This window comes from Lissotriton vulgaris, chromosome 6, assembly GCF_964263255.1.
Source record: "Lissotriton vulgaris chromosome 6, aLisVul1.2, whole genome shotgun sequence".
In the NCBI taxonomy this organism is placed as follows: Eukaryota; Metazoa; Chordata; class Amphibia; order Caudata; family Salamandridae; genus Lissotriton; species Lissotriton vulgaris.
In genome coordinates this window covers 1,478,173,138-1,478,200,731 of record NC_141694.1, presented here as the reverse complement: position 1 = coordinate 1,478,200,731, position 27,594 = coordinate 1,478,173,138, and the positions used below count along the sequence as shown (strand labels likewise).

Here is a 27,594-nt window from a genome sequence, read left to right as displayed (position 1 = left end):
GCGCTGGCGTTCCTTATTGTCCGCCGAGGAAATGGAGATAAACTCTCCCCTGACGACCGCTTTCAAAGCCGCCCACTGTGTAGCCAGGGACGTGTCAGAGTTGCTATTGTGGGTCAGGTAGTCCTGGATGACCTCCTCCACTCGCTTCACCACCGCTTTCTTATGAAGAAGCGTGTCCCGAAGCCGCCACATCCCTCTCGAGGGGGGGGGCGCCGGCCACGCAAAAACTCCGGAGACCGGCGCATGATCGGACAGAGACAAGACCCCGATGTCCGCCGCCGTAGCGGCCGAGCGAAGTGGGCCGCTCATCAAAAGATAATCCAACCGCGAATAAGTGCGGTGTGCGTGGGAAAAGTAGGAGTAGTCCCTATCGGTGGGATGCATGGTGCGCCAGAGATCATGCAGGTCCATCTCTGCAATCTGGTCCCGCACCGCTTTAGAAAGCTCCCCTGTCTGCGGAAAACGTTGGGCAGACCTATCAAGAGCGGAGTCGAAGACCATATTCAGGTCTCCCCCCAAGATGACATGGCGGTCGGGCGAGGCAGTGACGTCCACCAACACCGAGTCCAGGAAACGATCCTGGTGGTCGTTTGGGCTGTAGACCGAACCAACCGTAAAGGCAACACCCCCTAAGCGCATGCGATACACTAAGAGCCTCCCCTTCTGCTCGGCATGTTTATACAGCACCTCCCCCCTAAAGGAACTGGCTAGGAGAATGGCCACCCCAGCGGTCTTAGTCGCAGCAGAGGAAAAAAGTTGCGTGGGGAACTTGGCAGAGCGCAACCTATGGCAATCCCTGGAGAGTAAATGGGTCTCCTGCAGGAGGCAAATATCCGCCTGCGACCCCTCCAATAGGGAGAGGATCGCCCTACGCTTTACGGGGTTATTCAGACCCTTGACATTAAGGGTCACTACCTTCAAGGGTGGCATCGCCTCCAGGGAAACAGCACGCTATGCAGCAGGCGGGGGATCAGCGGAGGGGGCGCGCGGGGTAGGGGCGCAGGGAAGGCCAGAGGCGGCATCGTACTCATTCGGACAACTTCGGACAGGACCCCCCCCACGACAAACCAACAATGAAACCCCCCCAAAAACCATTGATGGCAACCAGCCAAAACAAAAAGCAAAAAACCACACCCCATAGTCTCAGTCTAGCCCAGATGGGCGAGTCTGCAGAGAAAAAATCAAGTGGACGTCCAGCCACACACCACCCCCCCGCCCCCCAGCCCCCAGCCCAGCATCGTGAAAGCTAAGAGTCTCTCCCCCCGGAGAAAATTAGGCCGTCAAGGCCACTCCAGTAGATTCAGGCAAGTTCCTGGCCGCAGTCCTCAGGGCCTCCGCCATGTCAGCTCTGATGGTGGGCGAGTCCGGGCGACTCACCGGCGCTGACGATGGGCGCCTTCTCGACCTCCGCCGGCCCCGCCGCTCAGGGCGCCTCCATGCGGGTGTAGCCCCGTCCTCCTCCGTAGCAGTAAGACCCAGCACCCCGCAGACATCTTGTAAGGAGCGTAGCTGATGCAACACCCCATTCCATCGAAAGATAAGACGGAAGGGGTGACCCCAGGAGTAGGCTGTCTCGTGCTCTCGCAGGAAGTCCGTAGCGATGCGGAAAGACCTGCGCTTTTGCAGTGTGATGGCAGACAGGTCCTGATAGAGCGCCACAGGTCTGTCGCGGAAGGTCAATGGTTGCTTCCTACGGGCCTCAGCCATGATGCGCTCCTTTAGAGGGAAATCCGGCAAGAATGCCAGGATATCAGGCGGGGGTGCCGATGACTGGCGCTGGCGGCCCACCCTGTGTGCTCTGTCAATGCGGACGGGGAAATCCTCGCCCTCCTCCAAGATGTCACGGAACAGGTCCTGCAGATATGCCACCAGGTCCGCACCCTCATCAGCGGATGGAACACCTCGGATCCGGATGTTGTTCCTCCTGGACCTGTTCTCGAGGTCCTCCGAGTGGGCCTGGAGCTCGACACATTGCTCCCGGAGGCGGAGGACGTCCTGTTGGAGATGGGTTATCTCCTCGTCGCGGCGTTGAGCCGCCGTCTCCATAGTCTCGACCCGTTCGCCCAGGCCCTCAACTTCCCTGCGCACCTCCCGGACCTCTCCAGCCACTTCGGTCTTGAGAGTCTGAAATTCCTCCTTGAGGGAGGTGAATAAGTCCTCCATGAAGGACCGCGTGACCGGCGGCTCACCCGCAGTTGCGTCCGTTGATGCCCGGGAGGCCCCCGGGGACGGCTGCGTCCTGTCGCGTAGTTGCTGGGACCTGCCGAGCATTTCCGGCAAGGTGCGATCACCCCATGCCGCGCCACGTCTTCCAGTCATCTTGGGTCCCGGCAAAGCCTAGAATCAGTTGTTGTAGGCGAGCGCCACCGCTCGCGGGCACCAGATGTGAGGCCTTCGCCGAGGACAAGAGTAGTGCGTCACAGGCGACAAAATGGCGGTCCGGGCATGGGCAAGACGGCTCTCGGGCCAGCAGGGCAGGTAGCAATGTCCGAAGAGTAGGCCTCCCGTATCGTGTACCCAGGGAGGGCAGTAGATGAGCTGGCACCAGAACGAGTCAAGGCTCCCGTGTGAGAAGGGCGCGGGCAGGGGCCACCGGGCACAGCCACACAAAGACAAGATGGCGGGAGGGTGGGACCCAGGAAGGCAGCCCGGGCCAGCAAGTCCGTGGGCAACTCTCAAGTGATAACGGGTCCGGAAAGTGCGAACCCGGTGCCTCCCCTGATCACCAGTCGATTGCCCGGCACGGGCACTGCTCAGACTCCGCCGTCCAGCGCCTCCGGGCGCGGAGTTCGCAAGGCGTCGCCCCTCAAGACCCCGGATAGTGGGGGGATCGCCGGTACAGGCTAAAGTCCGTCTCCCAGCAATGGTGCTTGCCTCCGGGGCACAGCCAGGAAGCCAACTCGCTCCGCGGAGTCCGTCTAGTCCGCTCCTTCGGGATCTCCGGCGTTCCGCTGTTCAGCACTCGGGCCAGCCAAGGCGCGCGGACAGCGCCGCGCTACGCTCCGCCTCCAGGCTCCTCTCTTCGGGGCGGCCCTGGCTCTAATCCTCGGAGCGATCTCCGAATAAACTTTTCGGGAACTTCCCCCGGGGCTTCAGAAGTCAAAGTGGCACCAAAATGTGCCCCAGGAACTCCGGCACAACACCCTCGCCCGCAGTGCGGCCGCGGGGGGAGAGAGGCGCAGGAATCGGGGCTCGAGCTGAGCCGGGCTGGAGGAGCTACGGGAGGAAGCGTCCGCTCACCCCGCCATCTTGGCCACGCCCCCCCACTACTGATTTTTTAACCAAAATAGACACTATTGTATGGACAGAAGGCTCCATATTAATAACCATGGACATGAGTGCCTTATATACCATCATTGACCACACTCAGGGCATGGAGGCCTGCTACCATTTTCTAAAAAACAGAGAACTAGGATTTAGGAATCACACTGTAATGCTCATTGAGATGATGAAACTGTGCCTGCGGAATAATATATTTATGTTTGATGGTGTATTCTTCAAACAAATTTGCGGCGCGGCTATGGTCTCAGCTATTTCTCCCAACTTTGCTAATTTTTTTTGGGCAAGTGGGAAGAAGAAATTATGACAGATGAAGGATTGAGTGAGGACTTTAAGAAAGTACACACATGGATTAGATACATAGATGACCTTTTTGTCATCTGGCAAGGTACAGAAAAAGAAGCAGTAAACTTTATTGCCAAGTTAAACCAGAACAGCTACAATATCCAATTAACATACAACATCAATAGAGGTCGGATTGAATTCTTGGTCACCAGTATTGAGGTCCAGGAGGGCAAACTGATCTCTAAGCTGCATAGTAAGGAAACTGCAGGCAATAGCCTACTGCATGCCCTCAGCGCCCATCCTGATCCTCTTAAATGGAGTATTCCGTATGGGGAACTCCTAAGGGCTAAAAGAAACTGTACCAGAGAGGAGGATTATATACAAGAAACCAACAACATACTTAAACGGTTCAGAGAAAGGGGTTATCCAGAGTGGGTATTTTATTTTATTTATTTAGGAAATTTGTTAAGCGCACAAATACCCGAGGGTGTCTCGGCGCTGGGCAGTTGAAAAAGCCTCTACAGTTCTTTGATCTGATACTCTGACCCCTAAACCTAAACCTACTAAAACAACAGAACCTCCTAGATTTATCACAACATTCAATCAGAAGTCTAACAAGGTCCAAAAAATAATGGCTGACAATTGGAAAATCCTGAAAGCAGATACTATCATAGGCCCCAAACTTACAAAGAGACCCCTAATAACATACAGAAGAGGTCGTAATTTGAGGGATATGTTGGTCAAAGGTGACATAACAGACAAAAAGGGCCAACACATTCAAGGGTTAAGGGGATTTTATACCTGTGGACACTGCAGGGCCTGCCGAACTAGTGTTATGGTTAAGGATTTTGAAGTACCAGGGACACAAATCAAACGACAAATCAAGCAATTTTTAACCTGTAGTTCCACCTATGTCATATACATCTCGGAATGTCCATGCCAGAGAAGGTATGTGGGCAGCACGTCCTGCATGGCAAAGAAAAGGGTTCAAGAACACCTAAGGGCAATTACCAACAAAGACCCTAAGTATCCTATTGCCAGACATTTCCAAGAGGTGCATCAATCGAACAATGAACTTCTAAGGTATTACGCAATTGAACAGGTTAACATTGGCAAACGGGGCGGAAATCGTGAACTTGCCCTGAGGAAAAAAGAATCCAAATGGATATTAGAACTGGAAACAAAATTCCCTGGGGGGCACAATTTGGATGAGGAACTTGCAACCCATCTCCATATGGATTAACTCTACCAGTGTCTAATTGTAAATTTGATCGGTTTAGTCCAATCTGGGACAATAGTGTCTATACTTGTATTGTGTGTAATTTGAATATTTCTGCATTATTATGTGACAAATTAGTATAACTATTGTGTTTTTAAACCAATTTCAATTTTTTGTAATTTGTCTTCCAGGAGCATGATTGTGGGACACTATCTCTTATTAATTTTGAGCACTGCACTGACCCCCACACGGCTTCCAAGAATTGAAGACTATCACCTCACTACGTTAAGCTAAGATATTCACCTTCATTTTTATTGTAAAAAAATACAATTTTTTGATCCCATGGATCTTATTGCACTCTGATCTAGATTGACGGGACATTGATTGACAAGCTCAAATTGATCACCAACTATAGAGACTGGTTTTCTTTTTACAGGCTAACTCACTTTTGTCATACATGGGGTTCTTGCTTCTAACTGTTTTAACTCCTAAATTGAGTGACAATATGTTTTTTTCGGGCACTAGACCGAGTGAATAATACAGAAATTATGTTTCGCACAGTGCAAATGGGAAAATATGTATTAATATAATAATTTGATGCAAATTATGTTCCCTTGAATTACTACTCAAAAACAGTTTGAGTTCACTGTGCTTTTTCGTTATAGTTAGTTCAATGACGATTACCCGTTCAAAAATGGTGGATTTACGGGCTAATTTCATTTGATGTCACATTGAGGTTTGAGCGAGTTCCTAATAGCTCTAACCAGAGATCCTCTTTTAACTTTTTGAATCATTAACAATGCATATGAATTGCTTTAACTGTATAATATGATTTTCGAATACACAATCATTAGAGAACCCACACTTCTATAGAGGACCTATGTGACTCATTCTGTTTACAAATGGCCGCACCAGTTTCTTTGTTTACAATGTACATCTTTTATGTTTACTTTACTTTGTGATCAGTAAGCTTGTACTTAAGATGGTTCCTCACTAGTTGCAAGTTAAACGTGTGACCAAGGCACTTCTGTGCTGAAACACGTAGCGTTACTTTGGAAATAAATGCTCACTAGCTGTACTTTTTCCGAGTGCGTGTGATGCTTATTGCGGCAAAACTTTGAGAATCACACACATATATATATATATATATATATATATATATATATATATATATATATATCCAACCAAACACGTCGCTATAGAACCCTGCCGCTTGCCAAAGGCGGGCCTCGGATGGGATAGCGAGTCCCAATGTATCCAACCAAAACCTTCTCCAGTAAAGAAAAGAAATCCGGGCCACTTGGAAGTGCAAAGCGTGATTTTTATTCAATGGCTTTCTCGACGCGTTTCGCAGTCAATTCTGCTTTTTCACGAGACAGAAACCAAACAGGAAGTACTGATTATATACAGTCACATGGTATTAGATTCATACTCATGGAAAACAGACTACAGGTAAGTTCACGGGCTGAGTCCGGTGTAAACAAACACTCGCTGTGCAGCAGAATGGACAAAAGCAATCGCATATGTGAAATACATATTGAGTCTTGCACATTACATACACTCGCTGTGCAGCAAAATGAACAAATAGCAATCGTGTATGTGAAACAAAAATAAAGTTGCAGATATGCAGTCTTGCACATTAGATTCACATTAAATCCTAATCATGCAGCCCCTGTGGGCACATTAATCACAACCTTTGCGTGCAGCAGTTGTCCGATTCAGATGTAACTGCAACCAAGGGCTATAAGCCATATACTCGTCATTAATAGAGTAATTGTGCCCCAGTGGGCACCATGACAGCCATGAATTCATTCATTCATACTGTCCAAGCAATTTCAGGCGTGCGAAGCCTAATTCATACTGCTCTGATTGAAAAAGAACCCCGCCCGCCCTTTTGAACCTGGACACGGCAACATTGTGTCAACGCTGGTTACAAACAACGGACAATCGCTTGGAAAATATTTCTCCAAGTCAGTTACGGAGGACAACTTTAGTACGAGCAGAAACTCGCTTCCAGTCTTCGCCAGTTGCATTGGTGAGTTCCTGTGTATTCTGTCGTATTCCGTTACTGACGGATGTTTGTACCGACACCGTCGATCACGAGCAATAACATCTCAGCGTTGTTCAGAGAGGCTTAAGGCTTGATACACATTACGCATTTCCTTTGCGTGAGTGTGTCACGAAGGCAAAGCAGGCGGAAGCTCATATTTCCCGCATGCACCTAAACAAACTGTACCTATAATGGCTTCTAATAGGAACCAACGGCGGAATGAAGCAGCAAGCCGCATGTTCACCGATCTTGACTCACCCACCTCCAGCAATACCTCTGAGAATGTAAATCAGAGGAGCACTGGCCCAAACAAACAGAACCTGTGGAATACCTTGTGGAAGCTGCTGGTGACAGAACAAAGTAAATGGTGGGAAGCCACCACACTTCAGAAGTATATTGAAGTAGACAGAGTACCAAGGGGGTTGAGGATCTACACCACACCGACCCTCGCAGACCCGGACCCAGACATGGTGGAAGAATGGGCGGGGAACAGTCACGAATGTTCTATAAGAATGCTCAAAATTCTCGTGAAATATGCAAATAAACACTGTGAAAAACTGGCCTCAGAGATAGAGGCCATTACAAATCAATTAAAAAGCCTGTTCGAGAATGAAAAAGACTTTGACATCGAAATGGCAAAGTTTGAAATGAAACTTGAAAAGCTGGAGAAAGAAATACGTGACAAGAAAGAAAGCAAATTCATACGAGACCGCAATGACTATGAGCGCGGCCAAGTGTTGACCTTTGCCAAAAGATACGATCATCTGCGTTCAAACACCACACAGGAGTCCACACCATGTCCTTCTTCTAACGGAACTAATGCCACAAAAACAAGGGATCAGGTTGATTCAAGGGAACAAGCTGCAGCTCCAGCTGGGCCAAGCACCCTATCAGCACATAATCCTGAGCTTATGAGCCCAAAAGAGAAGATTTTAATGGAGTTTGCTATGGTAGCCCAGGGAAGACTTACTGGGCAAAACAAACCACCCGGAGGAGGAAAAGGACGCGGTCAAGGCTTGAAAGGCGCCGGAAGAAAAAACGCAAACATGAACACCAGCAACATATCGAGCCCAGTGGGATCCAGGACAAGGGGCCAGAGGAGAGGAAAATAATGGAGTCCAACACAATTATCAACTTATCTACCCGGGAGCTGAACACGGCTGAGAAAGAGGTACTTTCCTTAGGATTATCTTTCTGCCCCACCTCCTCCTTTGACTATACCCAAAGTCGCATTGATCTCTTTTACTTTACCCGTAAGTTGCGCTTAAAGAAGTGGCATGCCACAAAACTTTCCACCGAGACCTGCGAGTCTGCACAAGTGCCTACCAGTATCACAGGTGAAGATGTGGAAACGCTGCATCTACTCCATGAACTGGAAGGAGACTTGGACACGCTCGATAACCCTATGCTTAATGTTATACCCGATGATGTGGATATTGGTTTGAATTTCACAAGCGGTTTTAGACCCAAATCTGTGTTTTTACCGCAAATTGTTAACGAATCAATCGACATATTTGAAAAAGCAATGGTTAAAGAATTTGAAAGATTGTCTAGGGCTAATAACCATGTGAGGCACAATTTAACTGTTGCACAATTTGAGGCTATCAGATCCCTGTGCGATGACAGACAAATCGTCATCAAGAAATCTGACAAAGGGGGAAACATGGTGGTGTTACCCCGTGACATGTATATCAATGAGGGTTTGTCCCAGTTAAGTGACTGCACTAAGTATGAAAAAAGCAGTAGGGCAATTTATCTTGCCTGTGTTTCAAAATACACGGAACAACTTAATGATTGGAGGGAAAGGAAGCTGATTAGCAAAGAGGAATTTAATTTCATTCTCAACAGACACCCTAAAATGCCTGCCCTCTACCTCCTACCTAAAGTCCACAAAAATATAACTAATCCCCCCGGTCGACCCATTGTAACATCCAGGGGCAGTTGTTGGGAAAACACCTCAAGATATGTGGACTTCTTTTTTCAACCCCTGGTGTTGAACTTACCCTCATATATCAGAGACTCAGGCCATTTTCTACAGAAAATTAACAACATGCCCTGGGACCCTGATTGGCTGTTCATGACCCTTGATGTAAATAGCCTTTACACTTGTATTCCGCATCAGCAAGGGATCGACGCATGCAGACACGTCCTCAAAACTCGGTCTATCTCTTATCTTCTCCATACTGAGATGATTCTTGAGATGGCATACACTTGCCTCACTAAGAATTTTTTCCTATTTAATGAAACTGTCTACCATCAGCTGCTTGGCACGGCAATGGGGACTTGTTTTGCGCCGAGTTTTGCCTGTCTTTACCTGGGACTGTGGGAGGAGAAGGTGGTCTACCAGTCCCCGGCGTTTTCAACCAAAGTTGTTTGTTGGCTACGCTACATAGACGATATTTTCATTGTCTGGAGTGGTAGCCAACAAGAGGCGGTGGATTTTTTTAATGATTTGAATTCCAATGACTTTAATCTTAGCTTCACCTGCCATACAAATCCCACAGCCATTGAATTCTTGGATGTCAGGGTTGAGAACAAAAATAACACTCTTACCGCGACCCTATTCCGCAAAAGTACGGCTGGGAACCGCTTACTGCACGCCTCGAGTTGTCACCCGACCAATCTCATTAATTCCATCCCTGTAGGGGAATTCCTTAGAGCTAAACGAAATTGCTCTAACGAATTGGACTACAACAGAGAAGTAACCCTCATGAGTGAAAGGTTCAAACACCGAGGGTATGGTCGCAAATGCATAGCCAGAGCCCTGGCTAAGGTAAAAGAAAGAGACAGAACAAGCCTCCTCAACCCCACTGCACTAGAAAGCCAGCCCAATGAAGGCGTGATCAGTAGATTTATCACTGATTACAACTGTGAATCTAGGGGAGTGAGGAATGCTTTGAGCAAATACTGGAACATTTTAAAACTTGACAAGGACCTAGCCCCAGCTATCTCTGAGCATCCCCAACTCACCTTCAGGAGACCCAAATCCCTTAAAGACTTTCTCTGTTCGACTCTCTTACCTAAGACAATCAAACAGAGAAACCCAGTACAAGGTTTTTACATTTGTGGCAGGTGTAAAGCCTGTCGCAACAGCAAAAACATTAAGGAAATACAACTGTCCAAAGATGCCAGCAAATTTAAAATCACCAAGCATGTGACATGTCTTACCGACCATGTGGTATACGCATTGAAATGCCCCTGCCAGTTGCATTATATTGGCAGCTCCAAACACCAGGCTAAGAAAAGAGTGCTCGAACACATGCGAGCCATAACCAATGGAGATAAGCAGTATCCCATTGCCAGGCATTTCGCCACGCACCACAAGAGCAATGCTAACTTGCTATCATTCTGTGTTCTGGAGACAGTCCCTTTAAGAGAACGAGGGGGAGACCGCATAAAGGAGATGAGGAGACTTGAATCCAGACTTATTATCAAGTATAGGACCACCCAACCCAATGGCCACAATTTACATGAGGAATTGAGTGTGCATTTAGGTTAACCTGTCGGTTTGTCTGTGTATATTTCTGCCGTTTTTTAACTTACAATGTTTTCTTTATCACTTTATCACTCACATTACAGTCACTGATTGCATATCTCTCACTTTTTGGTTTACAGAGTTGCCTGGTGACCAATCTTGGGAATCTGTCCGATTACTATGAGCCTCGGATGAGCGTGAATTGTATGAATGGACTTCGCTGAACTTTTGAACTATTTGGCTTTGCCCACTTGGGCGCAATCAGAGCAGTATGAATTAGGCTTCGCACGCCTGAAATTGCTTGGACAGTATGAATGAATGAATTCATGGCTGTCATGGTGCCCACTGGGGCACAATTACTCTATTAATGACGAGTATATGGCTTACAGGCCTTGGTTGCAGTTACATCTGAATCGGACAACTGCTGCACGCAAAGGTTGCGATTAATGTGCCCACAGGGGCTGCATGATTAGGATTTAATGTGAATCTAATGTGCAAGACTGCATATCTGCAACTTTATTTTTGTTTCACATACACGATTGCTATTTGTTCATTTTGCTGCACAGCGAGTGTATGTAATGTGCAAGACTCAATATGTATTTCACATATGCGATTGCTTTTGTCCATTCTGCTGCACAGCGAGTGTTTGTTTACACCGGACTCAGCCCGTGAACTTACCTGTAGTCTGTTTTCCATGAGTATGAATCTAATACCATGTGACTGTATATAATCAGTACTTCCTGTTTGGTTTCTGTCTCGTGAAAAAGCAGAATTGACTGCGAAACGCGTCGAGAAAGCCATTGAATAAAAATCACGCTTTGCACTTCCAAGTGGCCCGGATTTCTTTTCTTTACTGGAGAAGGTTTTGGTTGGATATATATATATATATATATATATATATATATATATATATATATATATAGATATAGATATATATCTATCTAACTATTACCCTCTATATATATATATATATATATATATATATATATATATATATATATATATATATATATAGAGAGAGAGAGGGTAATAGTTTATCAGTCCATCAGAAGCCTACAGCCAAGAGTGCCCTTCTACATTATACATCATTTCACTCGAGGGTTGTAAACGATAATCTCCTGGTGGGTCAATTTTTGAGGTAACACCATAACTGCTCAGAACAGGTACAGAAGCGCCCGCCGGCTGAAAGCATTTGTTACTGAAAGGGCTGAATGGAAGGGCCCCGAGTGCGGCCCGCCTCACCATGGAAGTGAACTGATGAGACAGCTAGAGTTTGCTTAAGGACTTCCTAAAAGCACAACATGATTCTGTGAATAATTCCGTGATGGCAAGTAAGGAGATATTATCCTGGGTGGTCGTAACCTGCTCCGGCGTCGCTCTGACCATCGGATTATAATGAGGATTAAACTCTGCCGATTGAAAGCATTTTGCATTTGGCTAGAGCTGACGCTGTGGAGAGTTTGCCACGATCGACATTGGAGAAAAGAATAATGCCGGATGTGCAGTAAGAGGCATTGTGGACCTTGAAGTCGAAATAAAGTGATTAAGACTGCAAAAGGGAGTTAAGGTAAACCAACGATATGGAAAGTGAACATTTGTATTTAACAAGATAAAAGATTGACTTTGGGCACTTTTTTACCTGAACTCGAACAAAACTGCAATTAACGCACTAACTGACTGCCTCTTTAAAATGTATGGACTGTTGTCCTTCTTCAATGTCCCAGCTACGTTTTAAATGTCTAACGAACCCGCCCTTGATACTATGCATATGAGGAAGAGGTAACTGACCTCGAAACGCGTCATGCCATCCTGCTTGTTGTAACCATCTTGCCTGGGAATAAAAGATCCGAAATCATGCTGTTGTGGTCGGCTTTTACGCTGCTAAGGGCTGCGCGTAATTCTTGGTGGATTTTTTGGAGTGTCTGACACACCCCGTGAACCGACCCAGACTCGTAAGGGAGAGGCGCCTCTTTTGTCAGGACTTTGCAACTCTGTGTGAAACAGGTACAGAAGCGCCCGCCGGCTGAAAGCATTTGTTACTGAAAGGGCTGAATGGAAGGGCCCCGAGTGCGGCCCGCCTCACCATGGAAGTGAACTGATGAGACAGCTAGAGTTTGCTTAAGGACTTCCTAAAAGCACAACATGATTCTGTGAATAATTCCGTGATGGCAAGTAAGGAGATATTATCCTGGGTGGTCGTAACCTGCTCCGGCGTCGCTCTGACCATCGGATTATAATGAGGATTAAACTCTGCCGATTGAAAGCATTTTGCATTTGGCTAGAGCTGACGCTGTGGAGAGTTTGCCACGATCGACATTGGAGAAAAGAATAATGCCGGATGTGCAGTAAGAGGCATTGTGGACCTTGAAGTCGAAATAAAGTGATTAAGACTGCAAAAGGGAGTTAAGGTAAACCAACGATATGGAAAGTGAACATTTGTATTTAACAAGATAAAAGATTGACTTTGGGCACTTTTTTACCTGAACTCGAACAAAACTGCAATTAACGCACTAACTGACTGCCTCTTTAAAATGTATGGACTGTTGTCCTTCTTCAATGTCCCAGCTACGTTTTAAATGTCTAACGAACCCGCCCTTGATACTATGCATATGAGGAAGAGGTAACTGACCTCGAAACGCGTCATGCCATCCTGCTTGTTGTAACCATCTTGCCTGGGAATAAAAGATCCGAAATCATGCTGTTGTGGTCGGCTTTTACGCTGCTAAGGGCTGCGCGTAATTCTTGGTGGATTTTTTGGAGTGTCTGACACACCCCGTGAACCGACCCAGACTCGTAAGGGAGAGGCGCCTCTTTTGTCAGGACTTTGCAACTCTGTGTGAAACAGGTACAGAAGCGCCCGCCGGCTGAAAGCATTTGTTACTGAAAGGGCTGAATGGAAGGGCCCCGAGTGCGGCCCGCCTCACCATGGAAGTGAACTGATGAGACAGCTAGAGTTTGCTTAAGGACTTCCTAAAAGCACAACATGATTCTGTGAATAATTCCGTGATGGCAAGTAAGGAGATATTATCCTGGGTGGTCGTAACCTGCTCCGGCGTCGCTCTGACCATCGGATTATAATGAGGATTAAACTCTGCCGATTGAAAGCATTTTGCATTTGGCTAGAGCTGACGCTGTGGAGAGTTTGCCACGATCGACATTGGAGAAAAGAATAATGCCGGATGTGCAGTAAGAGGCATTGTGGACCTTGAAGTCGAAATAAAGTGATTAAGACTGCAAAAGGGAGTTAAGGTAAACCAACGATATGGAAAGTGAACATTTGTATTTAACAAGATAAAAGATTGACTTTGGGCACTTTTTTACCTGAACTCGAACAAAACTGCAATTAACGCACTAACTGACTGCCTCTTTAAAATGTATGGACTGTTGTCCTTCTTCAATGTCCCAGCTACGTTTTAAATGTCTAACGAACCCGCCCTTGATACTATGCATATGAGGAAGAGGTAACTGACCTCGAAACGCGTCATGCCATCCTGCTTGTTGTAACCATCTTGCCTGGGAATAAAAGATCCGAAATCATGCTGTTGTGGTCGGCTTTTACGCTGCTAAGGGCTGCGCGTAATTCTTGGTGGATTTTTTGGAGTGTCTGACACACCCCGTGAACCGACCCAGACTCGTAAGGGAGAGGCGCCTCTTTTGTCAGGACTTTGCAACTCTGTGTGAAACAGGTACAGAAGCGCCCGCCGGCTGAAAGCATTTGTTACTGAAAGGGCTGAATGGAAGGGCCCCGAGTGCGGCCCGCCTCACCATGGAAGTGAACTGATGAGACAGCTAGAGTTTGCTTAAGGACTTCCTAAAAGCACAACATGATTCTGTGAATAATTCCGTGATGGCAAGTAAGGAGATATTATCCTGGGTGGTCGTAACCTGCTCCGGCGTCGCTCTGACCATCGGATTATAATGAGGATTAAACTCTGCCGATTGAAAGCATTTTGCATTTGGCTAGAGCTGACGCTGTGGAGAGTTTGCCACGATCGACATTGGAGAAAAGAATAATGCCGGATGTGCAGTAAGAGGCATTGTGGACCTTGAAGTCGAAATAAAGTGATTAAGACTGCAAAAGGGAGTTAAGGTAAACCAACGATATGGAAAGTGAACATTTGTATTTAACAAGATAAAAGATTGACTTTGGGCACTTTTTTACCTGAACTCGAACAAAACTGCAATTAACGCACTAACCGACTGCCTCTTTAAAATGTATGGACTGTTGTCCTTCTTCAATGTCCCAGCTACGTTTTAAATGTCTAACGAACCCGCCCTTGATACTATGCATATGAGGAAGAGGTAACTGACCTCGAAACGCGTCATGCCATCCTGCTTGTTGTAACCATCTTGCCTGGGAATAAAAGATCCGAAATCATGCTGTTGTGGTCGGCTTTTACGCTGCTAAGGGCTGCGCGTAATTCTTGGTGGATTTTTTGGAGTGTCTGACACACCCCGTGAACCGACCCAGACTCGTAAGGGAGAGGCGCCTCTTTTGTCAGGACTTTGCAACTCTGTGTGAAACAGGTACAGAAGCGCCCGCCGGCTGAAAGCATTTGTTACTGAAAGGGCTGAATGGAAGGGCCCCGAGTGCGGCCCGCCTCACAATGGAAGTGAACTGATGAGACAGCTAGAGTTTGCTTAAGGACTTCCTAAAAGCACAACATGATTCTGTGAATAATTCCGTGATGGCAAGTAAGGAGATATTATCCTGGGTGGTCGTAACCTGCTCCGGTGTCGCTCTGACCATCGGATTATAATGAGGATTAAACTCTGCCGATTGAAAGCATTTTGCATTTGGCTAGAGCTGACGCTGTGGAGAGTTTGCCACGATCGACATTGGAGAAAAGAATAATGCCGGATGTGCAGTAAGAGGCATTGTGGACCTTGAAGTCGAAATAAAGTGATTAAGACTGCAAAAGGGAGTTAAGGTAAACCAACGATATGGAAAGTGAACATTTGTATTTAACAAGATAAAAGATTGACTTTGGGCACTTTTTTACCTGAACTCGAACAAAACTGCAATTAACGCACTAACTGACTGCCTCTTTAAAATGTATGGACTGTTGTCCTTCTTCAATGTCCCAGCTACGTTTTAAATGTCTAACGAACCCGCCCTTGATACTATGCATATGAGGAAGAGGTAACTGACCTCGAAACGCGTCATGCCATCCTGCTTGTTGTAACCATCTAGCCTGGGAATAAAAGATCCGAAATCATGCTGTTGTGGTCGGCTTTTACGCTGCTAAGGGCTGCGCGTAATTCTTGGTGGATTTTTTGGAGTGTCTGACACACCCCGTGAACCGACCCAGACTCGTAAGGGAGAGGCGCCTCTTTTGTCAGGACTTTGCAACTCTGTGTGAAACAGGTACAGAAGCGCCCGCCGGCTGAAAGCATTTGTTACTGAAAGGGCTGAATGGAAGGGCCCCGAGTGCGGCCCGCCTCACCATGGAAGTGAACTGATGAGACAGCTAGAGTTTGCTTAAGGACTTCCTAAAAGCACAACATGATTCTGTGAATAATTCCGTGATGGCAAGTAAGGAGATATTATCCTGGGTGGTCGTAACCTGCTCCGGCGTCGCTCTGACCATCGGATTATAATGAGGATTAAACTCTGCCGATTGAAAGCATTTTGCATTTGGCTAGAGCTGACGCTGTGGAGAGTTTGCCACGATCGACATTGGAGAAAAGAATAATGCCGGATGTGCAGTAAGAGGCATTGTGGACCTTGAAGTCGAAATAAAGTGATTAAGACTGCAAAAGGGAGTTAAGGTAAACCAACGATATGGAAAGTGAACATTTGTATTTAACAAGATAAAAGATTGACTTTGGGCACTTTTTTACCTGAACTCGAACAAAACTGCAATTAACGCACTAACTGACTGCCTCTTTAAAATGTATGGACTGTTGTCCTTCTTCAATGTCCCAGCTACGTTTTAAATGTCTAACGAACCCGCCCTTGATACTATGCATATGAGGAAGAGGTAACTGACCTCGAAACGCGTCATGCCATCCTGCTTGTTGTAACCATCTTGCCTGGGAATAAAAGATCCGAAATCATGCTGTTGTGGTCGGCTTTTACGCTGCTAAGGGCTGCGCGTAATTCTTGGTGGATTTTTTGGAGTGTCTGACACACCCCGTGAACCGACCCAGACTCGTAAGGGAGAGGCGCCTCTTTTGTCAGGACTTTGCAACTCTGTGTGAAACAGGTACAGAAGCGCCCGCCGGCTGAAAGCATTTGTTACTGAAAGGGCTGAATGGAAGGGCCCCGAGTGCGGCCCGCCTCACCATGGAAGTGAACTGATGAGACAGCTAGAGTTTGCTTAAGGACTTCCTAAAAGCACAACATGATTCTGTGAATAATTCCGTGATGGCAAGTAAGGAGATATTATCCTGGGTGGTCGTAACCTGCTCCGGCGTCGCTCTGACCATCGGATTATAATGAGGATTAAACTCTGCCGATTGAAAGCATTTTGCATTTGGCTAGAGCTGACGCTGTGGAGAGTTTGCCACGATCGACATTGGAGAAAAGAATAATGCCGGATGTGCAGTAAGAGGCATTGTGGACCTTGAAGTCGAAATAAAGTGATTAAGACTGCAAAAGGGAGTTAAGGTAAACCAACGATATGGAAAGTGAACATTTGTATTTAACAAGATAAAAGATTGACTTTGGGCACTTTTTTACCTGAACTCGAACAAAACTGCAATTAACGCACTAACTGACTGCCTCTTTAAAATGTATGGACTGTTGTCCTTCTTCAATGTCCCAGCTACGTTTTAAATGTCTAACGAACCCGCCCTTGATACTATGCATATGAGGAAGAGGTAACTGACCTCGAAACGCGTCATGCCATCCTGCTTGTTGTAACCATCTTGCCTGGGAATAAAAGATCCGAAATCATGCTGTTGTGGTCGGCTTTTACGCTGCTAAGGGCTGCGCGTAATTCTTGGTGGATATATATATATATATAGATATATATCTATCTAACTATTACCCTCTATATATATATATATATATATATATATATATATATATATAGAGAGAGAGAGAGGGTAATAGTTTATCAGTCCATCAGAAGCCTACAGCCAAGAGTGCCCTTCTACATTATACATCATTTCACTCGAGGGTTGTAAACGATAATCTCCTGGTGGGTCAATTTTTGAGGTAACACCATAACTGCTCAGAAACTGCCACATATAAGAAGCAATCAATGGAGCAGGAGAACCATGTTTTCCAGAGGTCCTATCCTACATGGATAATACACAAGACCCGAAAAAGGGCATTGAACACCCAGAGACAGACACTTCTGGAGAAAAATGTGGGACCTAGCGCAGACCACATAAAAGTGATGATGACTCTTAATACTCAACCTTCACAAGCCCAGATCATCATCAGTAGGAATTGGGATTTACTGAATAGCTGACCCCATGCTATTCCACCTCCATGGCTCACATTCCATTGAACACAAAAATATTAAAGATTGTCTTGTCAATACAAATCACAGACCAGTATGGGCAAAGGACCAAACCAGCCTACTTAAACCTAAAGGCCACTTACCTCTATGGTGGCTGCAATGTATGTAAATTTACCAGAGCAACCAAGCGTGTCTCCTTGAGAAACGGCCAGACATTCTTTCACAATATCCTAACAAACAAGTTACTTATCTTCTATAACGCCTTATCTGGTAGAGACTCTATCAAGTCGCAGTTCCTTACCTTAGAATAGTCCCCAGCGCAGAGCATGTCAAGTGGGGAGATTTGCATGATCCTTAAACCAGGGGGGAACAAACTCAACCCTTCCGCGTATCGCCCGATCACTATGATCAATACAGATGTGAAAATTTTGACTAAGTTATTGGCCACCCGTCTGGCACCGCATATGGCGCATTTGGTCCACCAGGACCAATGCGGCTTTATTCCTGGGCATAACACCGCCATGAACCTACGGAGCTTAAATCACATCACACACGAGGTCCAGGGGTCAGTAGAACAGACTGTACTGGTATCCGTTGACCTCGCCGTGATTAAGTCCCTGCAGCGCTCTGTGTCCTTCTGGAACACCCTGCCGTTATCTCTCATTGGTCGGCTGGCTGTCGCTAAGATGGTGATGCTGCCTAGGACACTTTATATCCTTCAGAACACGCTATGTCCTCTTTCCCCTAGGGTCTTTCGGACCCGGAACATACTGCTTACGTCCCTACTCTGGGCGGACCGGCGTAGTAGAGTGGCTCTTCATACAGTGGTGCGCTCCGATGAGGAGGGAGGCCTAGAGGCCCTGCGCTTTGATTTATTATATTATGCTGCGCAGCTGCTATCGTCTGCCAGGTGGTTTGCGGATGCAGACGTTTGGGAGACGCAACTATTGGCGGGGAGAGCAACGGTACAGGATCTACGGGTGGCTTTGATGCGGGGCAGGGGGGCAAGTGAGACTTTGCCCTACGTCGTGAGGCACACGGCGAGCGTTTGGCACGATTCATAGAAAGAGTGTTGCGCACAGCGCCCTTCCACAGGGACCTGCCGATTTGGATCCTGGCGCCCGTGGTGACAATGGAACAACATATGTCCTTCCGGGCCTGGCGAGAGGGGGGATGTGAATCCCTGGCCGACCTATACCCCACCGAGACCTTTCTAACCTATGAACAAGCGGAGGAGGCCTTCGGTCTTCGAAGACGGCAGTACCTGCATTATCAGGGGCTGCCCGATGTAGTGAAGTCGCTTTGGGCTCAGTATCCCAAGGCGCCCCCAATGACTCACACCTTGAATATTATTCTGTCCTGTGGCAACGGACGCAGACTTATTTCCCTACTATATGCAGCCATGCGTCGGGACTCGGCCCCGCCGGTGCCACCAGCGTGGGCGGCCTGGGAAGCGGACTTAGGTACACCACTGGACCAGGGGCAGCGTAAGCGAATAGGGGCCCTAACACAGAAGGTATCTTGTAATGCACGCTTTAAGTTAACACATTTTAATTTCTTGCACCGCACCTACCTCACTCCGATTTTATTGAAGCGTTATTCCCCAGACAGGGGAGATAATTGTCCCAGATGTGGCGCAGAAGGGGCCGGGTTCCTGCATTTGGCTTGGGATTGCCCGCTAATCCGGAGCTTTTGGGCAAGCGTTGTAGAGCACATATCTGCCACTACGGGACTCCGTATCACACTAACACCTTTGCACTGCCTGCTGGCGCTGGCCCCTAGGCCAAAGAAACGAAATTTGTCCTATAGATTGATGCAATTGATGTTGGTGTTGGCCAGACACAGGGTGGCTGTTACTTGGATGGGACAGTGGGCCCCAGAGATACCCACGTGGATCAGGGATGTGCTAGAATGGTCCCTAGCAGAGGAAACACATATGCAGAGCTGCAGTAGAGATGAGAAATTACAAGAGGACCTACTGGCCTGGCAAGCTATGTGTGCTATAGGATTGGGAGTACGGGGACACACTTCCTAAAGCGATTCAGAAGGGACGAGTGGCAAGCTATTCTCGCCGCAGGGATCGGGATCGGAGGAGGAGGCCGGGGGGGTCCCCTAAGTTATCGCTAGTAGACTGTATAGTGTATGGTCTGGTTATGTACTCACAATGATATTTGTTTATATGTATGTTATTCTGCTATGCCTTCTGAGTGTTCGTGTATCTCGGTGAAGCCTCAAGTCAACAAAAGTGCCTTAATGAGTCAGTCGATGTGTATATGTGCTGTTCTGATGCCAATTGGGGGAGGGGGGGTGTTTTATGACTGTAACAATATAAAACTGAAAATAGAGTTTAAAAAAAAAAAGAATAGTCCCCAGGCGTCAGACTGGATCTGGACATTTTTCATGGGCAGCACCCCAGGTGATGATAGGTGGCGTCATTCAGCTCTATGTGGCATTGTTGGAAGTGGCATGTGCGGTACCTATATGGGCACCACCACAGTGTGCTGACGTCAGTGTCTTTTCGCGATTCTCTATGCTAGAAGCGCTGAACCATGAACAGTACTAACCACTGGTGTGTGAAACTAGGGCCTTGAAAGGGGAACAGCAATTTATATATAAATCTGTTCGCAGAGCGGGAATAATGGGTGGGCGAGTAAGGAATCTGCGGCAAGATAGAGTCTCTACCAGATAAGGGGTTTCCAAAGGCAAGTAATTTGTTCATCAGATAGAGAGTTCTAGCCACAGATTTTTTACATTGGAATAGATACTCAAGAAATATACCACGGATGTGGGCCTGGGAAATGATTTCCCACGAAGAAATCCTGCAGGGCTGAGCAGCAAAATGCCCATCCTTGTGGACATGGTTGTCGAGGCAGCAGTGCTTGGTAAAACGTGGGCAGAGATGCACAAGTTGCTGCCTGGCAGATGTCCAGGACTGGGGCTCCACATGCTAACGCAGTGTTTGTAGCTCTGGCCCTGGCGGAATGAGCATGGAAGACTTCAGGGGTATGCTTCTAGACCAATGCATCACAATCTCATGTGAGATAGTCCGTTTCTGTGCTGCCTTCCCTTTCTGAGCACTGACATACCTCACAAAGTGTTGGTTGCCCACCCAGATCTCTTTTGTGCGATCTAGGAGGAACGACAACGCTCTTTATGGATCCAACCGGTGGAGTCACAGCTCTTTCTTAGATGGATGAGGCGCAGACTAAAAAGTAGGCAGGGTGATAGACTATCTTACATGAGTGGGAGAGACCACCTTCGGTATGAAGGATGCTCTAGTCTGAAGAACCAGCTTGTCTGGGTAGATGTTAAGATATGGAGACTGAGATGACAAAGCTTGAAGCTCACTAACCATCCAAGCATATCTTATTGCCACTAGAAAGAACATTTTTCGAGTAAGAAGTCTGATAGAGGAGTTGTGTAATCGGTCAAAGGGAGAACACATCACAAAGGTTAAGACAAAATTCAGGCTCCACTGAGGCATGATGAAGAGTGTAGGTCAGGACATGTGTTGACGATCTTTCAAAAACCTATGTACACTATGGTAGCCGAGTAGGGATACCTGTTCTGACAACCATAGAAAGGCCAAGATGGCAGAAAGATTGCCTTTTAAGGTGCCCAAAGCAGAGAAAGGAAAGAATAAACAGAAGAACCTGGGAATGGGAAGCAGATGGGGGACAACCTGCTTTTCTGCACACCATGCAACTTGCCCCAATGGCAGGCATAAACCATTTTGGTGGCATGACACCTGGCTGCCAAAATGACACAGCAAACATCTCCCTGTGTTTGCCAAAATTACATTACAGACTTCAGGTGGAAGGTCGAAAGTTGTCAACTGCTCACGCTCATTCGCTATGCATCAAGGTGGACAGTTGACATTTCCAGGTGAAGAACCTTCCCTTGCTACAGCGACAGGAGAACCTCCCCGAGGAGCAGCATGATCGGAGGACCAATAGACATGCTTAACAGCTCGGGATACCAGACCTTACGAGCCCAGTAAACCACAAGGGTGACTTGGGCCTGGTCGCTCCTGATTTTCTTGAAAACTCTGAGCAGGAATGGTATTGTCAGAAAGGCGTACACACAGCCAAATCTCCAGTCAAGACAAAAAGTGTGTACATGAGAGAGCTGGCTTGGAAACTCCAGCGTACAGAACTGCCGACATTATGCATTCTGGGCGGTGGTGAACAGATCTAACCAAGGCTCTCCCAACTGCTGAAAGAGCGCTTGCACCACCTCCGGTTGGGGACACCGTTCATGATCCGCTAGACATCTTTGGCGGAGTTCATCTGCTCTGGCACTTAGAGAGCCTGCCAGGTGATGAACTTCCAGGGAAATGCCCTGATGTTCCAGCCATGTCCAGAGGCACAGGGCCTCCTCACACAGGGTCCACGACAACACCCTGACATGTTTGTTGCAGTACCACATGGCAGTAGTGTTGTCCATGAACACCTGCACTAGCCTTCTCTTGATGGAGGGTAGAAAGGCTTTCAATGACAATTGGATCACACAGATCTCTAACAGGTATATGTGGAGTCCGGATTAAACCACAGACCAGAGTCCTCTGATCTCAACCTTTCCCCAATGTCCACCTTATTCCAGGTGTGAATCATCTGTTACTACAGTGAGATTTGTTTGGGGAAGGGAGAGGACCCAAATGCAGTCCATTAGCCACTGCTGCAGATCTTTTGTAGTGCCTTTCGGGATCTGGCCCATGTAAGTGAGATTCCTCTGATAATGTGCCCACTGTAACATCAGCAGTATACTATAGTAGTGGTCATGGCAGTATTTTTGAGACAAACCATGGAAGACACATTCAGCGCTTAAAACTTCAGTACGATGCTCAAAATCAGGAATTTAATTCCATAAATTACACAGGCATTGAATGCAATATAAAGTCAAAGCATTAATGATTTGCAACACAGTTGCTCCAATCAATAGAAGTGCTTTCAATATTTACAGTGCTCTCATTGTGAAGAAAAGGAAGGGTAGGGTAAATGGTAGTGAGTTGGTGGGTGAGAGACAGGGTAAAGGTATAGTGACATATACACATTTATTAATGTCCCATATGTGAACATCGCTCAAAAATACATATTGTTCTTATTGGTCAATACTTTGAGCTTGTGAATAGGTTGTAAATTTGCTATGTTTCGACCCCTGGAATTAGAGGGTGATTTAATCCTCACGTAGGGGTCTTCGGCAGGGCAGGAAAGAGCACCTAAGAATAATCGAAAAAAGGGTCAGTGTAGTGGTGGTATGCATGTAAAGGGTGAATGCTAGGAGAGGTGAGGTAACGGTCACCTACTTACAGTGGGAAGAACAATCAGTGTGCGTTCTCTTGTGGGCTATCAAGTAGCTCCTGAAATCTAAAGAAAAGGAAATGTATCAATGTAAGATGTCAAAAAGTGGTGGTGGGACATCTCACTCACTGAACTCAATTCGGACAACCGAGTGGAAACTCACTAGGTAGAAGAGGTTGCTGACGGGGAGATGAATCTCCCACAGCAAAGAATCAATCCAAAACAGTGTTAACAAGGAGAGGGGGTCAATTAGGAAGAATCGCAGGTTCAAACAAGAATAACAAATAACTAACAGGCTCTGAAACGTCCAGAGAGGGAAGAAGAACTGGTTGAAACAATGGAAGGGTAGACAGTCCCTGATCAGATGTAGCGTTCTGTAAACGGGGGAGGAGGGGGCTCTGCAATTATAACAGATGGCCGTGCGAACATGATCGCTGCGTCCTGTAATCAATGAATGATATTGGATATTATCGAACAGAGTGAAGACCTCTGTGTCGTGGAACTCAATTTGAGACAGACTGAGGTTGAAAGGCAATCCACGTGCTGCTCCAGACATTCAAGAGCTGTCTAGTGCGGCTAGCGCGTGCTGCACAGTGAGCTCATACTGTGTCGGTATCGAAAGCATAATTGAGTAAAGGGTCCACGGACTGACACCAGTGAGCCCTGTAAACCTTGACATGTAACATTGGGAATACGCGCTTAAAAATAGGGGAAAAGGGGGGCGTGGCTTAGGCGACAGCAAGGAATGGCGCGTCCTCAGTAAGCTCCGGGAAGCGGCGACCCTTCGGCACGATTATTGGACCTCGTCGTGGCATGTAGAGGCTTCTACGGCTGTATACAGATGTCGGATGATCCCGAGTAATAGAGGATATCCATGATAGGCTCCGGCTGAGCCCCAGAAGCTCCGAATTCATCCCGGTAATTTGCTTCACTTGGAGGCGCGGGCGGCCGCCATTTTGTACTGCCGTGCCCGCGTCCTTCCTATACATGAGAGAGATAACTATGTCGGAAGTTACAGCGCCTCAGCAATGACCCGCTGCATTCTTTTTTTTTCGGACTCCCCTATGCTCTCATGTGGATTTCACCCATTTTTGAAGTTTTGTTTATGGGAGTTGTGAGTGAAGTGCTTCTCAGCTGTCCTTCCACACGGCAGTGTAGTTTTAATGCCCACCATTTTGTACGGTGCTGTATAAGCCCGTTTTCCGCCTATTTTGCGGCTTCAGCTTAGCTGTTACTCATACTCTGACAAGATCAACGTTCCCCATGCTGTTGGTTATTTTGGGCATTGTCAGTGCCAAGTTTAAAAATCACTTTATGTAACCGCCACCTCACTCATCTCCAGCACTGTGGTATACTGCGTGATGTCCCTGCGCTCCTGCTTCTGGCAATTTGGCTCCCAGCAGTTTCTGCAATCTAAGTATACTACTGCCTATCACTAATCTACGCTCTGTCATAAATGCTCATTTTCTCCCTTGCGCACTGTCTGCTTTGCTGTTTTTTGCGCAATATGGTCATCAATTTACTTTGACTGCCTCTTATTCCTCATTGCTTCCTTATGTTGCATTGGATGCTATTGAAATCTCAGTGACTGCTATCTAATATGTTCATTTCCCTGATGGAATATACTGAATAGTATCTCGGCTACCTGTCTGATTGACTTCTGCCTTTTATTATGCGTGTCGTATTTTTACGCATTTGTCTTTTTCTTGCATCGTTTTGAGCGAGACTAGCTGTACTATATACATTTAATTGAAGCTTTCAACATGTCTATTGAGTCTGCCACCCGAAGCATTCTGCCTCTGGAGCTAAAGTTAAGAGACCAAAAAAGGACCCACCGTCTCCCATTTCTTCGCCAAATCCTGTTCTGGATTCCATCCTAGAAGAAGTGCGTGGTCTTCAACCATTTATGTCTGCTTCCAATGTTAAGCTCACTCAAATTGAGGCAAAACTGGCTGTTATGGATGGTAAAGTTCTGGAGTTGGAGCAACGTGTTAGCGACATCCAAGATGTATCCTCCAAAATCCCTGCGTTGGAACAGGAAATTCACAAACTGAAACTCCACACCGAGGACCTTGAAAATCGCAATCGGAGGAATAACCTACGCCTGTATGGCCTTCCAGAAAATGTGGAGGGGTCCGATATGGTGCCCTTACTACAAAAATTCCTGATGGATCTTCTTGAACTCCAACCTTCAGCGCATCCTCTCAATATCCAAAGAGCTCATCGTTTAGGTCGTCCTCAACCTAATGCTCTGAAACCCCGTGGTATTTTTATGCTTTTTCTTGAGTATACTGAATTAATGCAAGTGTTGAAGGCTGCTAAACTTAAAAGGCGTCTTATATGGTCTGGCCACAATATTTTTCTTTCTCAAGATCTCTCCAATGCAACGAATGCTCGACGCAAAGAATTTCTGAATCTTCGTCCTCAGATGAGACAATTGAACATTCAGTATGGCATCCTTCATCCATGTTTTTGTAAAATCACGCATAATGGTCGTACTCGCTCATTTGATGACCCGCAGAAACTCCAGTCATTTTTGCAAAATGTATCTTCTTCTGGCATGGACACTAATGATTGATTTATCTTTTTCTTCTTGTCACTCTTCCGGTTGAGAGTCTTGTATTTTATGTTCTTCCTTCCTCCTCTGCTCTCCTCTACCCTTTTGCATTCTTCGCCTTCTTGAGGTTTTGATTTTCCTTGTTTCTTATGTGTTGCTCGTGGGGGTTCGCTTCCTCCTCGGCGTTTCCATGCTCCTGCCATTTTGATTTCTCTCTTCTCCTCAGACCAGGCTCTATTGCCTTGATCTGTTCACTTTTCTTTTATTTTCCTGCTACTCTTTCTTCCTTCTTCTTTCTTTCTATCTTCACTTCTTCTATGTCTCCTCCACATTTTCAAATCTCTTTTTGTGCGTATCCCCTTTTCTGATGTATCCCTCTTCTGGTTGGGATATTATTACATGTTCTTGTTCTACAATGTCTCTCCCTCTTGGTTATTTTATACACTTTTTGGAAGTTCTGGTATTCGTTGTAACATTTGTTGCCTTTCCTCTCCTTACATTGTTTGTTTTTTCTTTCAGGTGTTATCCCGAAGTGTTTTACACCCCTTCGTATACTTCCTCCCCTTCCCTCCATTATGTGTAAACTTGTTTCGTGGAATGTTCGTGGTATTGGAAACCCGATTAAGCATCAAAAGGTACTGTCTCATTTGTCCAAAATTAATTCCCGTATTCTTTTCCTCTAAGAAACGCATTGCACTGTTTCCGAATCTCTTAAGTTGAAGAGACAATGGGTTGGTCAGGTTGTTCATTCCTCTACTTCCAACAAAAAAGGTTTTTAATTACTATCTTATTTCATAAATCATTGTCTGTGTACAAATTTTATCTACTCAAGCTGATGATGATGGTCGATGGGTGAAGGCGAAGATTGTTTTTCAAAATAAAACCCTTGTGTTATTGAATATTTACGGCCCGGTTAAACCTGACCCTCAATTTTGGAATAGTATTAAAATTTTACTTTCATCACTTGATTGCCCCAATGTGATTGTTGCTGGTGATTTCAATCAATGGTTGGACCCCTTTTCTGACAGGCTATCAAAATCCAAATTTAACCCGGACAAAACTCACAAAGCCTTTCAGTCTGCCATCACCTCTCGTCCTTTGTATGATGCTTGGAAGACATGCAACCCTGATTTGCTTGAATATACCTTTTATTCGAATGTACATCACACGAGGTCCCGGATTGATTATATTCTTGTTAGTAAATCTTTGTTACCGTCCATCCAGGCCTCGGATATAGGTTCTATTTTTAATTCTGATCATGCTCCTGTCAATGCTATTTTTGATTTTTCCCTCCCTTCCTCTCAATTTAGTCGATGGAAGTTAAACATTTCCTTATTGTCTGACCCTGTTTTTATCAATGAGGCCATTGCCCATACTAATGAATTTTTTACTTTAAATGACCCCATTGACACTACTAATCCCAATAATTGGGATGCCTTCAAGGCTTCTTTCCGTGCCTTTGTCATTTCATACGTTTCTCGTAAAAGGAAGGCAACACGGAAAAAATATGAAGCCCAACTTAGCCATATTAAGGAGTTGGAGCACACATATTTCTCTTCCAAATCGTCCTCTGCCCTACGTCAACTGATCAAAGCGAAGTCGGACCTCAATAAACTGGCTACGATTGATGCTTGTAACATACTTCTCAAAATAAAGTCTAAATACAATGGAGGGCAAAACAAAGCTGGTCTATGTTAGCAAACTATTTAAAGATCAAATCAGAACGTAAAACGATTGGCCCTATCCTGAATGAATCCTCTAACAAATTGGTTTCATCGGATGAAGACATTGCGGATGTTTTCCATAAGTACTACCAATCCCTTTATTCCGATGATACCTTCCCGTCTTCCCAGGATCTGACTAATTTTTTTTCAGGTCTTCCCTCTCCACCCTCCCTGCCTGATGAATTTCATACTTTGGAAGCCGATATCTCTTCCCAAGAGATATTCAATGCGATAAAATCACTAAAAAAGTCCAAAGCTCTGGGACCTGATGGCCTTACCGCTGAGTTTTA

The 27,594-nt window shown here is 46.2% G+C and overlaps 2 protein-coding genes across 3 annotated transcripts in view; one reads left to right on the top strand and one right to left on the bottom strand.

Moving 5' to 3' along the window:
* WDPCP (WD repeat containing planar cell polarity effector) overlaps positions 1-27,594 on the bottom strand; it is a 2,342,145-nt gene that overhangs the window by 2,010,172 nt on the left and 304,379 nt on the right. The gene's annotated exons all lie outside the window — the stretch shown is intronic.
* Positions 7,025-7,945, top strand: LOC147709023 (uncharacterized). The gene has a single exon (XM_086925422.1). It carries the CDS (start codon positions 7,025-7,027, stop codon positions 7,943-7,945), a length of 921 nt encoding a protein of 306 aa, XP_086781548.1.